Here is a 15,819-nt window from a genome sequence, read left to right as displayed (position 1 = left end):
GAAAAGCCCTTAATCAAATCAATATTTGGTGTGACCACCCTTTGCCTTTAATAATAATCTTAAGCTTTTCAAGGTACTTAGCAGGTAGGTGGTTTTAAGCCTCTTGGAGAACTTGCCATAGTTCTTCTGTCGATGAAGTCTCAGTGTCTCTCAGTGTTCGGGACTCTTTGTTGTTCCTGTTGCCAAAGATACTGATGTACTTTATGACTCTGGCTGTATGTTTGGGGTTGTTGACGTTCTGCAATTACTAAAGTGCAGTGTGTGTATCATTATCCACCCACCCAGACAAGGAATTGAAAAACAAATGTTTGCTGTCTTGATTCGACGGCAGAATATGGTGGAAAGGGCTTGTTTGAAATATAAAATTTGTATTTGTTTAACATTGATGTAAGTTCCAAGTGCCTTCCTGCTTGTCCTCGATAAAAAAAACGCCTGCCTGCTCCCTGCTACCCCAAACACAGTCCTTAACAGCCCAACAGCCTTTTTCCATATCAAAATTTCAGCAATGCAGAGAAATGTGTGTATGTGTTAGGGCGACAGACTTTCGTCCGATTCTATCTTTTTTTACTTCTTTTTTTTTCTCTTTTTCTACATGCTTGTGGTATGTGTGGAAACAGCGGCACAAAAAATGTCCACAAGAGTTCTGTCATTTATAATTCATTGGTAATAAATATGAATAAACAAGGGCAATGCCAAACACCAGAAAGGACACACTCCCCCCATGATTTGGGGACTGCATTCTGTGTTGTTGTTGTTATTCTGTTTGCGGTTATGTCTATATCTGTGTGTGTGTGTGTGTGTGTGTGTGTGTGTGTGTGTGTGTGTGTGTGTGTGTGTGTGTGTGTGTGTGTGTGTGTGTGTGTGTGTGTGTGTGTGTGTGTGTGTGTGTGTGTGTGTGTGTGTGTTGACTTTGAGGACATTCATGTTTTTGTGCTGCAGTATGTCAAGCAAGAGAAAGAAAGACACATCCCCTGTGGAGGAGACTAAAAGGCAAAAGGTGAGGGTGGGGCAAGAAGAGGCAAGAGGGGGCAAACTGAAAGTTATTATGGAGCTGTGCTGAGGCGGGGAAGTATGTCGCCTCTCAGACAGGACAGGTCAGACCTTGGAGATGGAAAGAGGACATTTTATGAGGTCGTTTGAAAAGCTCTATTTTATTTTACATTACAATTGCACTTCATACTGTATTTAGGCTACAGTGAAGTAAGTTGTGAATGTAAGAATATAACCTAGAATCCAAGAACCCAAATTGTTACGTCGAGCGACAAATTAAAAGAATATACCAGACAGACAGACAGATAGATAGATAGATAGATAGATAGATAGATAGATAGATAGATAGATAGATAGATAGACAGACAGACAGACAGACAGACAGACAGACAGACAGACAGACAGACAGACAGATAAAAGGAGCTGTTTGTCTGCATAAAAAACTTCTGTTGGAGAGTTATTTAATTCAATTTTGCATATTAAAAGTGGAGTTGACCCCAAACTATATAAAACAGGGTTACAAGAACATTGCAGGATAGGCTGAGCTGAGACTGGGCACATCCTTATGAATATACGATGGAATTTTTTCAAGCGTTCAATTATTGAAAGGACCTGAAACATTAAAATGACACAGGATGGTTGTAGACGATCATCGGTGAGCGTTGTTAGACAATCTGATGTAATGACGGAATAAATTCACCCTTAAATTTTTAACTAAAAACTAAATTTGTTCTCATTTTCATGCATGACAAGTGCACTAATCCCTTCAAGTATCTATTATTGATAGAGGTGAAGACATTTATTAATCCCCCAAATCTCTTTTGAAGACTACATAACATTGTTAAGCTTTAAGAAAATAAAAGAAGTTGTTTTTCAAACATGTAGACGTTCGGTCCTTTTATTCTTATGTAATATTCAGACTTGGGACAGACTGGGCATGTGCACAGAGCTGCATTTAAAATGACTTTTTTTTCTTTCCTTTCCACGATGAAAATTGTCCTCGTAGCATGTTCTTTTTCCTTTCATGTCTTTTTGCTCCCGCTTCTGTCATACATGCACGTTATAATGTCGTCTCATGTTTGAGCAAGCTTCAGTCCAGAACCACTTCTCTGTAACAGTCACAACTGTAATATGTCCTATGCCCTATGTCCTGTATTTAACCAGGTAAAAGCCTCTGAGAAAAAAAAGGGACAGCCAGGAAGAAGGCGCAGCATATTTCAAAGCTTACAAAGTTGGGCCTTGTTACCAAAACAACAACACATGGTCAAATACATGTTTTCTTCCAAGTTTCTCTGAACTAATTATTAAGTCTTGTGCACAAAGACGATAAAATCAACAAACCACAAAATATTATAAATGTCTTGCTGTCTGTTCGGAAGATTCTTCTGATGTCAGAAATACCACATCCTCATAACGAAACCATGAAATAGCTCACAAAAACACACACCAAAGAAGTAGCGGACCGTTTTCATCACTGTCACCATAATAAACGGGATTAAAGTTACAACGTGGAAGATCTCCGTTTTGTTCTCTTTGGCGACACCTGTGGTAATAAGCGGTAATTGCAGCTGTGTTTTTGGACTTCTTCCCAGCTCCGCCTAATTCTCCAGCAGAACAACCGCTGCTGGAAATCAGTGAACTGTGCACTGCTTCTGACGCCAAAGAACCCCAGACCATTCACTTCGTAACACTCCCAAAGAAAAGGCTTTCATCAACCACTATTGTGCTTCCGCTAGAGATCATGACTTAGTGGACACTTATTATATTTGAAAATGTTTAAGAATGTTACTTTAACGTTGTGAAAAGGTCTGGGTTAAAATAAGTACGTTAGTAAGTTATGTTACGTACGTGACAAAATATAAATACATTTCGCAAAGTTAACTTCCGTTGACTTTTGTTTTCACACGGGACACAAACAGCAGTTTCCTGGGTGAAAGTCCAGCGTTTGATCCATCCATCAATTTCCTCCTGAAACTATCTCCTAAAAAAGAACAATACAACCACAGATAAAAAGGAAGAGATATAGGATAAAGGATAAAAACATGTGACATCTATTACAATAGAAAAATGTATACTGGCTCAAACTGGTTGTGTATTACATCGTCCTCTCCTCCCCGATGGAGCCAATAATAATCATAACATGGTGTCTTGCCTTTCTAGGCCAAGCGTAACAAAATAGTCCACTGAATTCAATAAATTGTGAAAGTGACCTGAAAACGTATTAGGTGATTTACTACTGCGAGGTAGCGATGAGCATCCAAGTTTCAATAAGTAGTCAAATCTATCTCTGCTGAGAGAGACCTGAGAAGGCTCAATTATTATTTCCATCTCATCACCATAGTGACAGGCCATTGGGGCTTTTTACATAATGGTCCTGTCATTGCAGCACATTTACATTGAGAAGACCTACTGTGTGAACACGATAAACTTACAGGTGACGCTTAAACCTGACAGGTCAATCCAGCAATTTTACACATTCAGATTCTGAAATATTGTACTATGAAATAATGTAGCTTTGAGGGGAAGACTTGCATTTAATGGCAGCTTCTCAAAAGCTTGATCATACGTCTTCGAGCACCAAAAGTCTAACCGGACTTTTTTTGATGTGTCTCTCACTGCTGTTAAAAAGTACACTTCGCAGGAGGAGAGAGAAGCTTTAAATATCCCCACATCACCAGATGCACCGTCTGGCTGAGACGGCACCTGTCGCCACTGTGGAGGGGAGCATTATACCTGGCTTAATATATTTTGGATGAACTGTGTCTGTTGGGGGAATATTTTTGGCCTCTGCATCGAGCTGCCTGGCAGAGTTCACAACGAGATGACGTAGGGAAAAAAAAGAATGGAAACTGGCTGGATGCTGACAGACTAAAATCATGGAGTGATCAAGGTCCCATTCATGTGGAAATCTGGTGAAAGTCATTGCATGTTGTGGATTACCAAGCAGATAGCGGCATCATTTCATTTGATGATGCCTTAAAAATGTGCCTGCACTTATGGAAAGATACATCTCAGTTCCCTTGATTTCAATTCGTTTTTAATATACCAAATAATCAGGAGTGCAGAATGGATCTCAGTGTAATTTGTTCCTTTCACGTTTGTCATACTCTGCAATATTTGATTATCACGTTATATTTTATGGGCATTTATTGGTATGCAAATTGGCTTTAGATCATGAATCCAGCTCCCCATATTGCAGATGTCTGTTTTTTGTTTACATATTTATCAAATCAGTGTGTGTATCTCCAAGGTAGGCAGCATATCCACACAAAACTGTGCACTGGGGTGCGAGCATAAAAATCTACTTAAGCACAACAATGCACCACTTAAATCAAGGCCTGGGCTTTACACAAATGCAATTACTATCCACAGACTTGCTGGTTGTTTTAGGATTATATAATTAAAGTCATAATTATATTCTATAGGACTTTCACAGCTTCACTGCGCTTCACAAACAGGTTAAATAACACAAAAAAAGAAGAAAAATAGAAAATCTACAGCAGAATCAATAAAAGCAGAGCCAGTGCTCCAGGAAGTCTCCTAGGTGCTATGTTTGTACAAATTGGAGGCAAGAGAGACCTCTGACTGAGGCAAAAACGCGGAGTTACAGCAGTGTAAGTGAGACGAGATAAAAGAATGGGAGGTCTTTATCCAAATCAATAATGGATAAAAGGGCTTAATTCTGAAAACATTCCTTTCTTGTAAAAAAAAAGAAGCTCAAACTCTGGAACAAGTCTTTCCCAAACTGGAAAATTATTCTTTTACAGTTCTCCAGTAAACATCCCAGTGTCTGTGCATCTAACTGCAGGTATGTCCTTGGGTGTCCATCCACAGGTGGAGAATTTACCCGCATTTACCCCGTCAAAACATTTGATCTTAAATCCTGTTTGCATTAAGCAGTAACGTCACTTTCTTGTCACAGTGTGACAGTGTGACAGTGATTGTGGCTGACAGGCTGACAGCAGGCCGAGACAGGTGGAAGGCAGCAAACCTAAGATTGCTTGGTCCGGTGTCTGCAAATGACAACTGTCTGACAACTTGGCTTTCTGCAGTGCACACATCAAACATTGTTACATAGGCTAGATGTGTAGATAGCTAATAAGCCTTTTACCTAGGGCAACAGAATAATTGATCACAATTAATAGTAATAAAATTGCAATCTCGATTCATGCCTAAATACATTTTTAAATCATTGAGAAATCAGCTAAATCGAAACAAACGCTCCTACTCGCCCTCAACCAATAACAGCGCAGCGTTACACCATGAGATACAAAGCAGCAAAAAGCAGCAGCAACGTGTGAACGAGAGACACGAAGAAAAAGACAACGCTCTGAAAAATACTGGTTTCAAAGGTTAATAAGAGACGACAACAGACTAAAGCTGATTGTCTTTACGTCAGCGATTCATTGTTGAGAACAGATCATTCCATTCCTGTTGTCGAGAGTTGATATGCAAGTTTCATGACGGGTATCATACCGAGTTCTGCCTGCCTGCTGATAATTACATGCACCTCGCGGGACAGCACAATATTTTATGATAATATCTTATAAACATCGAACAAAAAGTTCAGAAATTTGTGTTTGGTAGATTATTTCTCTGTTGTAACAATGCTTCTTGGCAATAAATTGTATACTGTTGGAAAGCCTGTTAATTTCCCTTTTAAACGGTGCCCCATTTGTAAGGAACATGCATTTGTGGGATGAGCAGCACAGCCGAGTATGTGGGTTGCGCCCATGAAAAATTTGCCAAATCTTTTCTGCCGATGCCAAACAGCTTATTCTGCTGTTGCTATAGACTCTTGTTTTGAGCTTCCGGTACCCACAGGCGCTGCCAATCAGGTGCCAATCAGGTGCCTGATTGACACCTGATTGGCAGGACCTGTGAGCATGGGCCCTGCTACAGTGGTCAATTGGTGTCTGCTCCAAGAATCGTTTGTCTGATCTTGATAAGGCAACTTCAAGCTGGTGTTACACAAAAGCAAGTTGCAGCATTATTTGGATTGAGCCCTAGTACCATCTCCAAACTGAAGGCCAAGTTCCATGAAACGGGGGATGTCAGAGACATGGGCGTCCCAATGGGAAGTGGGCGTCCCAAGAAGACGACACCCCAAGAAGACCGGTTCCTCACCCTTCCAGCACTTAGGAACCGTAGGCTGTCTTCTACAGATTTGCAGTCAAGGTTTGCAGGACGATATGGCACACGGCTCTCGGCCCAGACAATCCGGAACAGACTGCTTTGTTTCTTCCTTGTTACTGATAGACTTCAATCATCCAATCCACCAAACAAGAGTCTATAGCAACAGCTATTTTTTTTTCATGGGCGCAACCCACATACTCGGCTGTGCTGCTCATCCCACAAATGCATGTTCCTTACAAATGGGGCACAGTTTAAAAGGGAAATTAACAGGCTTTCCAACGGTATACAATTTATTGCCAAGAAGCATTGTTACAACAGAGAAATAATCTACCAAATGCAAATTTACGAACTTTTTGTTCGATGTTTTATAAGATATTATCGTAAAATATTGTGCTGTCCCGCGAGGTGCATGTAATTATCAGCAGGCAGGCAGAACTCGGTATGATACCCGTCATGAAACTTGCATATCAACTCTCGACAACAGGAATGGAATGATATATTCTCACTAGTGTTTTTTTGAGTTGTCTTCTGTATCAGACAAATAAAAGCAATACACATTTAAATACAAAAAAAAACGTGAGAATTGTGATCTCCATGTAAAAAAAACTTGATTTTCATTTTGTCCAGAATCGTGCTTTTATCTGTAACAGTGTACAGTACCAACGAACCAGATGAGCAGAACCCCTATTAGTCCTGGTATTCTGGACATCTCCACATCTGGATGTAGCCGAGCTTACCTTATGATTGGGATCATAGCCGGCTATAAATCATAGACCGTATATATAAGTGGACCCAAGTATCCAGGTCTGAAAAGTGAATCCAATGCAGAAGATGACCGAGGGCTACAAGGTGTTGGCTCCTGAAAACCTCTGGCTCCAACAGACTTCAACAAAGAAAAGAAAGCACCGACTTCTCTCATGAAATACAAAGGCAATACATTTTTCAACAAGTCATTATGTTGTCATTAGCAAAATTCAATCCTCCTCATCAGTGTTTAGGTGCTTCTGCTAAAAAAAAAAAAAAAAGAACTCCATCATTGATAATACATGAGGCCTCAAAGAGAGGTATGTTTGGGGGTATGCCTGTTTTGATGGTTCAGTCAGGTTGCTGTATGGGTGCAGGTCGACGGTCAAAGCGTCCTCAGGTCGTCCCCCCCTCCCCCCAATCTTGGTGATGTCACAAAGGGCGTTTTGTACAGTTAGACTGTACAGGTAAACTCATTCTTCACTCCAAGGATTTGCCAGGTCTCCTAATTCTTCCTCTTTGGACTGTGGCAAGCACCCTTGCATAAAAAGCAGCAGCTGGCTCTCAGTAAAGCAAAAACAAGTGGAACCCATACATCACAATTAATTTGCTTGACCGCTGGGAACGTGCCATGTTTGTTGACAAAGCTGCATCCACCTCGCAAATCTAAATAATTTCCTCATTTGCATGATCACAAACAACATCACACTTAGGCACTTAACATGACAACATATTACCTAGTTATGTTCATGTGACAGTACACAATCAAATACATCATAAACAAACGTTTGTGATGTCATTTCAACATTAAAAACATTCAGCCAGAGGAACTCCAGTTTGATCTTAACCGGCTCAGCTGGGAAACAACTCCGAGCACATAAACATGGAAGCTTTGGGAAGCCCGCAGACTCTTCTATAGACGCTACTATAATTTGTAGCATCTTAAAGCATGAATGGAGGACAGCGATAGTGAATTACTCGTAACAGTTGCATTTTTATAATAGTTAGTGAAAAAACTGTGGAAACAAAAAATAATGGGAGGAGCAGGAATTTGGAGCCACCAACGGATGCTTCAAAAGAATACCCCGCGGGCCGTATGCAAATTTATCCCATGAAGTTGTGACAGGAGATCTTCCCTGGTTCTGTCTTTTTCCCAGAGCAGTGCCGTCCGTTAGAGGAATTGGTGTCTCCTCCAATAAACAGAAAAACACAAACTACCGTGCCTTACAGTCTAAAACTGCCCACTTGCAACTTGACAAGCTGAATTGCACGCAACACCCTCAGCCAGCTCGAGCTGAGCCGAGACGGGGCGGTTCACACTGCTGCAACTTTTCTTGCAATGTTTTTCAAATAGTTTTATATCATCTCAAATCTTTGGTCTGAACTGGGTTTAAGAAACTTTCGTGGAAGAGAATGAGATGTCTTTTTGGAATTCGATATGCCAAATTATGAGTGCTTTTTGTTGGTTAATTAAGTTGGCAAGTCATGTGCTTGTCAGCAGAGCCAGACAAGCTTGCAGGTAAATTCTTTTGACTGTCAAACACAGAATAGGTTTCATTTCCGCTACAGTTCTTTCACTGAAATGTCACGAAGACAAAGTTACAGGAAGCCTCGGCTCACTAACAAAACCAAGTAGTTTTGGTTTGTAATTCTTGTATCCTTTTAAATGCTTTTTTTTTTTACCCTTTTGATTTAAAAGAAAGCCCTCAATTGTGGGTTCTTTTTTTTTCTTTTTTTTAACTTTAGTTTCATTCATTGTTAATTTGGGAAAAAATAATACAGGGAAGAAAATAAATACATGTCACTTGGGCTAAAACTAATGAAATTCCTTATTCCTAATTCCTTAGAAATTCCTTTGGCAATATTAGAACTGTCCACACATCGCCAGCTTTTTCCTTTTCCTAATGTGGCTGCTGGGTTATCAAGATAATTTAAATTTACAATTCTTTCTACACTGTCTTTTTTCCAACAGAATGATGGCGTTGCAGTAAAAAAAAAAAGATTGTGCAGCTCATAATACCATTGTTTAAGGAAGGCCCGACTGTGCCTGTTATCTCCGCTGGTATAATAATGTCTGATTCACTGTAAAAACGTATTAATCATCTCAGTCACACGTCGAGCTAATTGTGCCATAACATATGTAATACATGAAATTTTAACAGTGACAACAACATTTTATGGAATCAGTGAGACTTCAGCTTCTTGCGATGATCCCTGGTGGAGACAAACAAAGTGATGGAATAACACTGCTCGATCTATGTGACTGATCTGTTCTTTAAAGCCATGCAATACCGAATCAAATTGGATTTAAACAGCTAAAGCGTGTCTTAACTAGGACAGTGTTATATCCGTCTGAACCCAAATTTGGTGTCTGTAAAAGCATAAAAATTGGAATATGGGTTTTGGGTTTTAAGTTGGCCAAAATGACAGGAGCCACACTGGCCACGCTTAGACACCTCCTAAGCCTCTTTTTGAGAATGGGGAAGAAAGAAAAAAACAGACTGACAAAGTGTGAAAGGCCTCATTTAGGGTAACAACTGAGCCTCCTAGGAAGCTGGAAACGTTCTCGCTCTCAAAGCCATATGTTGAGCTTAATACTGATCAAGCTAATTCAAAAGCACAGTATTCAAATTGGAACAGTGTGGAGGGGGCGGGGGGGTGTTACAATCCAAAATGAAACATCCACCATCTTGAAAGCCTTAAGCTTTCAAATGAACGATGAATGCTGACATCAAAGGATGTATGTGCACCTTTTTTTTGAAACAATGACCACTATTAGCATTGAGATTGTGTTATTTCCTGTTAAGAAGGCACGTATCTCCAGAAGCTCTAATCAATTTGCCTAAATGTTAAAAGTGTTGCTGGCTGTGCCATCTCCACCGGAAATTATCTCTGTGGCTCCTCTCAGCTCTCAGAAGTGTTTTAGAGACGTTTTTGTTTTTCCATCCCGCAAATGGACTGTTTTGGTTCAGCCTCTCCGCTCTCATCATCCTCATTCCTCGCCACAACAGGCAGCTGTTGTCAGTGAAAAAAGCTCGGATAAACCCAATGTGTGCGATGTGCCTGGCAGATAACAAGTGCCACATACAGTACTTCACTGGGGAGTTACTGTGGTCCAAAGCAGTCATTAAAATGAGCGCAGATTCCGCTTACTTCATTAACTAACTAGAGGCACTTTTCAAAATGAATTCCTATGTTGCGCTGTGTGGCTGCTGGATCTGACAGGAAGAAATTGTTTGCTAACGTGTTCGCCATGAGATTCTAAAAGGATGATTTTCAGCAGGTTTGCACGTTTTTGCGCTTCTGTCAGGTGGCCAAACAATTTAATTGAAACAGCTTATAGAATGATTTATTTGACAAGCAGCTTTACTAGTGATTGGTAAAGACACAAAGACACTACAGGCCCAGAGCACCTGTGTATTACATTAGGTTCTTTAAGCCAATAAAAGCAATGATCGGTGCCGTTACAATATTATTTTACCGCTTGATACATATGTCTGTTGGCTCGTTCCCAACATTAGATAGCTGTCACTTTTCACTGAAATTATGGCTGTTACATTTTGTTCAATAATAAACAACTGGCACATGTGTTGTCGCACATCTGACTATCTGTCAATACAGGTCAATAAAGAATATAAATTACTTAACATCCCTTTAACCTTTAGCTCACCGTCTGTTAAACGAATAATGTTTCCAATAATACCCTTCACAGCCCAAAAGACCTCTCAACAAATAGAAATGGTACAATACACTATTTTCTATACAAGTGTACTGTACAGTGAATAAGATGCTAAAGGCAACAATCAAGGTGTCACTAAATGGCTCCCACATTCTGCAACGAGAAAAAGTAATATAGAATAATGACCTCATAACAATAAGACATGAACAAAAGAAATGGCGATAACATGGACCATCCAGCTGCTGTCTGCAACAGAAGCATTTTGGATCAAAGTGTTTTGACAGTTTTATTGACTAAAATAGAAACATGAAATGATAATTCATACTTTAAATGTACAGAAGGCAATTTCTTGGTTACAGCTCTATTAAGCGTGTCATGTCTCTAAATCCAGCCTGGAACCACCTCTCAAACAGCATGAAGATTATCCTGATTTTCAGCATCACAACTATCTGCCTTTGAGTCATGAAAAACACAAATACAAGTTGTGAGATTGATTAAAAAGGTAGGGTATTATATTCCCAAATCCCAATCCTCACCTGAGCAATTGGAATATCCTTTGTCACGTTTGAAAACCCCAATTTTCAGATTTATTCCAATCCGATTACTTAAATCTTGTCCATGAAGTTTGGGGAAAAAACTGTGCTGGAAGTGGATAAGACTTATCTCAAATCTGAAGCAGATGGAAACACTTTGAAACCATTAAAAATTCACAGATGCAGGTGTGCATGAGCCATAACCATTTAGAAATATGCGCATGTGCAGGTCAAACCGCTAACAGGGCCGGCGTTAAATGCAATATGAACGTATTTCACGAGCCATAAATAGCACAATGTAGCTATCTAAATTATGAATGAAAAACCAACATCTTTTAATCCATTTTTGACCAGGGGTTCAAGAATATCTCTCATCCCCTCTTATCAAAACAAATCTAGATGCAGGGATTCTACTAAATATGTAAAACACTAAAACTGTGTGTGAAATGGTGCCACAGCGTCACCACAAGACAACATCAACTCATTTTAACAGGATCACTTCAAAAAACAGTATTAGTCAAACGCTACTTAATATCACTATGGCTCACTAACTCATTAAATGAGACTACCAGCTGCGTTTTGATTAAATGATTAAACAGTGCACGTTCGTAAGAGGCTTCTGGGTTATTAAGAGACCGCACTATCACACATCAACATATATAGGATCAGCGGGGGTCAAATGACTCATTATCATATGTCACTCAGTCCTTTTTGCTGGTAATTGCAAGGAAATATAAAATGAAAACACTCATTTTCATCCTCTCAAGCCTCGTGTGAGCGGCGTTTGACCTGTGATTGTACGTACAGAGAAAGCAGCTAGAAGGGCAGGGCGGGCGGGTCTTTTGCACTCTTCTGACGGTGAGCAAGAAAATGAGTTAAATCTGTCCGCCGCTGAGCGTCACACGTAACCAAATTTCATTGGTTGATGTCGCGGCAAGATGATCTGAAGCAGCGGAATACAGGCCCGGCAGCTGGTTTAATTGACTCTAAAGAAAGCACTCAGTCAGCAGATGACAGCTAAAGGCCACGCCAGAGGCTTGGTGGCTGCACGGGGTGGAACACCAAAGAGCCTTAAAGCATGTTCAAACATGCCATTTGTCAACTTCGGTTGATGGTGAGCTCTCCCCCCCCCCAAAAAAAAAACACATTGCAGATAAAGGGATTATTTGCTGTAGCTCTTATCACAGGATATGTCAATACCGCCTTCAGGACAAATATAGCTACAATGCCGGGTAGGACGGGGCATATTCCACCCACAGGTTATTGGGCTTCTCTCTTTTTTAAGCATCTTTATAATGATTCTTCATAAGCTCGAGGTGTACTCCTACCTGTTAAAATCCTCTATGAAGAAGAAGAACAAAGAAGACAATGTGTCTTTGTAAGTTTCGTCTTTGTGCTTGTGACTCAAACGCATGCAGCAGCATAAAATACGTTGAAGGGTACTACAGTAATATTGTTATGGCTCGGTAATTATATGTTATGATCCGAGAGATCATTTAAAAGGTGAAGCTATACTGCCGACAATGTCACAGTAAGCACAGCTAACTCTGATACGTTCGTATCACTTCAGTAAAACCAATAGTTCAGCAGAGGTAAAAACTCGATGTACCTTTCATGAAAAGCGCGAGACTTCTGCGTGATCGCTCTCTGAATCTTTCCCCACTTGCAGGCATATGTAGATTTGGGGGCCAATTCTGGGCTCTAGCTCTAAAAATGTCTTGCACATTATCAAAAACCAAAACACAGAGCCCCGGATGACACGGGGTAGACCGAAAGCTCACCTTTTTGTAGCCCCTTTCTCTGCAGGAAACCTCTTTGGAGGGAAAAAAAAAACCAACCATGTTTTTACAATAAATTTGTACTCAGCAGAACCACAGGAGAGAAAGACACCTTTGAGTTTTTGCTGCCGGTACAAGAACTTAATGTTAGTGTGAATGTCGCTAATGTGAATGTCGCTAATTCCACTTAGGTGCCATCAACAGAGTCTCGAGAGGGCCATCTTGTTAAAGGCAGCACGATAACATGTTGACACCGGCACATTTAGAGTGAGAAATGATATCGATTTAACTGCAGATAAACAGAACGAGTCTCCCTTCTGACGACACTGACAAGAAGCTTCAACACTTCTGAAGTAGCTTCTTTACCAGCAATAGAGTTGCTTCAGTGAACAGCTCACTCAGATGCATCTTGGCATTTTAACACTATGTCATGCTGAAAGCTAAGGTGGGACTGTGGGACTAATGTGGTATGCATCACATCACTTTCTTTTTCTTCTTCTTTTCATCATGTTTAGCTTTGTTTCAGTCGCTAGTTTATAGCAGAAGAAATGGAGATGAAAAACACAAAGAGCAGGAAACGCTCTCTGGAGTGATCACAACAAAAAAGAAAATGAATCGGAAAGTAGGCCTGCTACAAAATACCGTGGAGGTTTTAACAGTGTTATGACATCACACTTGAATTTGTTGCAGCTTTGCAGAAGATATTTCGAAGATAGTAACAGCTCCCCACATTCACTGCTCCCCACTCTATTGCGTTTATGCCCTACAGAGTTGATCTCCTTTTGTGTCATCCCACTATTCAGGAAAATAGGCTACTGCTGAGCGCATCATCAGTCTCTCTGCTCAGTTCTCTACAACACCACGATGACTCTGGTATGGCACGGAAGATAATTTACCCTAAATGATCACGATTAATGTATTAACACACAATATTTAGTATTAAAATGGGGGGCACTCATTTGTCAGCGGGATGATCGTGATGGAGATTAATGGGATTCAGGGCTATATATATTCTGTCATGTCAGACTCCTATACTATTAGTTACCCCCCCATGTAACGTGTGTGTGTGTGTGTGTGTGTGTGTGTGTGTGTGTGTGTGTGTGTGTGTGTGTGTGTGTGTGTGTGTGTGTGTGTGTGTGTGTGTGTGCGCGCGCGCACGCGAGAGGAGGCTTCTATGTCCCTTAGAGGAGGAGAAGACACGTTGTGTGTCTGACTTGGCACAGGAAGCAGGAGGAAAACGGAAGAAAATGTGTTTCTACAACGTGACTGCATTCAAAGCCTGAAAACTGTAATTTGAGATATGAATTCATTACACGGCATCATCAGCAGCCGGGGGATCATGTGATGCAACAGCGCCGCTTAGCGTCGCACGGCCACTCCGCCTGAGCCGCTCTGACGGCGCGCCGCCGCCGCCGCCGCCGCCGCTCCCCTCCTCCTGATCGCGGCCACCAGCCGCCGCGGTCCTTACCTTCGGTGTCACAAAGCTCGGCTGCTGCAGGTTTGCGGTCGCGGAGGGTTTGCGCCTTCTTCTGCGGAGTCCGTGTGATGAATGTTGCGTTTTCCCGCCGTGGTGTGAGGGCCCGTGCAGGCAGCCACCGCGACCTGTCCGTTTACTGGCATTTTGGTTCCTTCTCACGGCGTCAGTGAAACCAGAGGAAAAGTGTTCAAACTTGATCTGGAAAATATGAAGACACCAAATATTATTGCTTCCTGCGTTGCAGCTCTCAACAGCGCAGACTTGTTGACTTTTGACTCTTTTGCTATAAATGGACGCGCGCCCACAGGCTGGTGCCTATATGAGCTCTAAACAATTTTACCCGGTGTCATTATATTCCTCATGACTCATTAGCATTTAAACAGTTTGAGTGAAGTGCCTGCGCGCGTGTGCGTTCGCGCGCGGGCGCGCGGGCGTGTGTTACGTTATACTGTGTAGGAGCAGAAGTGCGCGCCCGCGTGCGTGCGTGCGTGTGTGTGTGTGTGTGTGTGTGTCTTTTGGGGATTATTAGATGGAAAGCTTGCGTGACGAAAACAAGTTCAATTCAAAGGTGGAATGGTGGACGGCGAGAAAGACAAATTAGTACTGAGTATATTTGTGAGTGTGTGTCAGATAGAGAGAGGAAGAGAGGAAGAAGGAGAGAGAGAGAAGAAAAACAGCCTGTGGCTCCTCGGTGAATATTCCCCTCACGCTCCTCTCCGGTATCAGGGGCTCGTCTATGTAGGGCATGCAGCAGGTTGTGTGTGTGTGTGTGTGTGTGTGTGTGTGTGTGTGTGTGTGTGTGTGTGTGTGTGTGTGTGTGTGTGTGTGTGTGTGTGTGTGTGTGTGTGTGTGTGTGTGTGTGTGTGTGTGTGTCGAGGACTCGGACGAGCGAAGGAGCGCAGAGGAACACAAACCAGCCACCCGACCTCTGCTCCACTTTAAGGAGAGTGAGTGAGCGCGCGGCAGATATTAAACCAACGAACCCCGAAATGCGCTGCTCGTTCCCCGCGTCACCCTCCGGAGAGGAGAGAGTTGGGCTAGTTCCGAACTAAACTAAACAAAATTAAAAAAAAAAAAAAAAAAAAAAACATTTCCTACTAATTAAGCTCACCCCATTCCCGTGACACATCTCTCCAGGCGGCCAGGTGGAGATGACATTGCAGCCTGTTACTCCATTCGGGTGCCCTCGGCAGGAGTGGGAATCACACACGACTCTCCTCCGTCAGATTAATCCATCAATTTCAACTCCATCCAACCCCCCCCTCCCGCCCCCCCAAAAGATACCACCACACGGATAAATCCACCTGTCTGGTTCTGAAGACCTCCGCCCCCCCCCTCCATCCACCGCCACCTCTTTCCCCCCCTCCCGCCCCCTCCAGTAGACAGGTTAGTATTCCTCTCGGTTTAGATGCCAAACGCAGTCCAGTCAACGGCGGAGACGGACTGGGAGAGCGGGAGAAGGAGGAAGAAGAAGGAAGGAAA

The 15,819-nt window shown here is 41.9% G+C and overlaps 1 protein-coding gene across 1 annotated transcript in view; it reads right to left on the bottom strand.

Moving 5' to 3' along the window:
- The window catches only part of grin2ab (glutamate receptor, ionotropic, N-methyl D-aspartate 2A, b), a 91,037-nt gene extending 75,432 nt beyond the window's left edge, over positions 1–15,605 (bottom strand). Inside the window, exons 1-2 of the mRNA XM_069689686.1 lie at positions 15,449–15,605; positions 14,329–14,535 (exon numbers count right to left, since the gene is read on the bottom strand). Coding sequence (XP_069545787.1) covers positions 14,329–14,535; positions 15,449–15,466 — 225 coding nt within the window. The 5' untranslated portion in view covers positions 15,467–15,605. The remainder of the gene's footprint in view (positions 1–14,328; positions 14,536–15,448) is intronic.
- Positions 15,606–15,819: the final 214 nt, after the last annotated feature.

This window comes from Brachyistius frenatus, unplaced genomic scaffold, assembly GCF_029030835.1.
Source record: "Brachyistius frenatus isolate BFR_SWC_R1_liver_20210118 unplaced genomic scaffold, ASM2903083v1 Contig_7, whole genome shotgun sequence".
Taxonomy (NCBI): Eukaryota; Metazoa; Chordata; class Actinopteri; family Embiotocidae; genus Brachyistius; species Brachyistius frenatus.
Note: the sequence above shows the minus strand (reverse complement) of the source record. Positions and strands in the feature narration are given on the sequence as shown.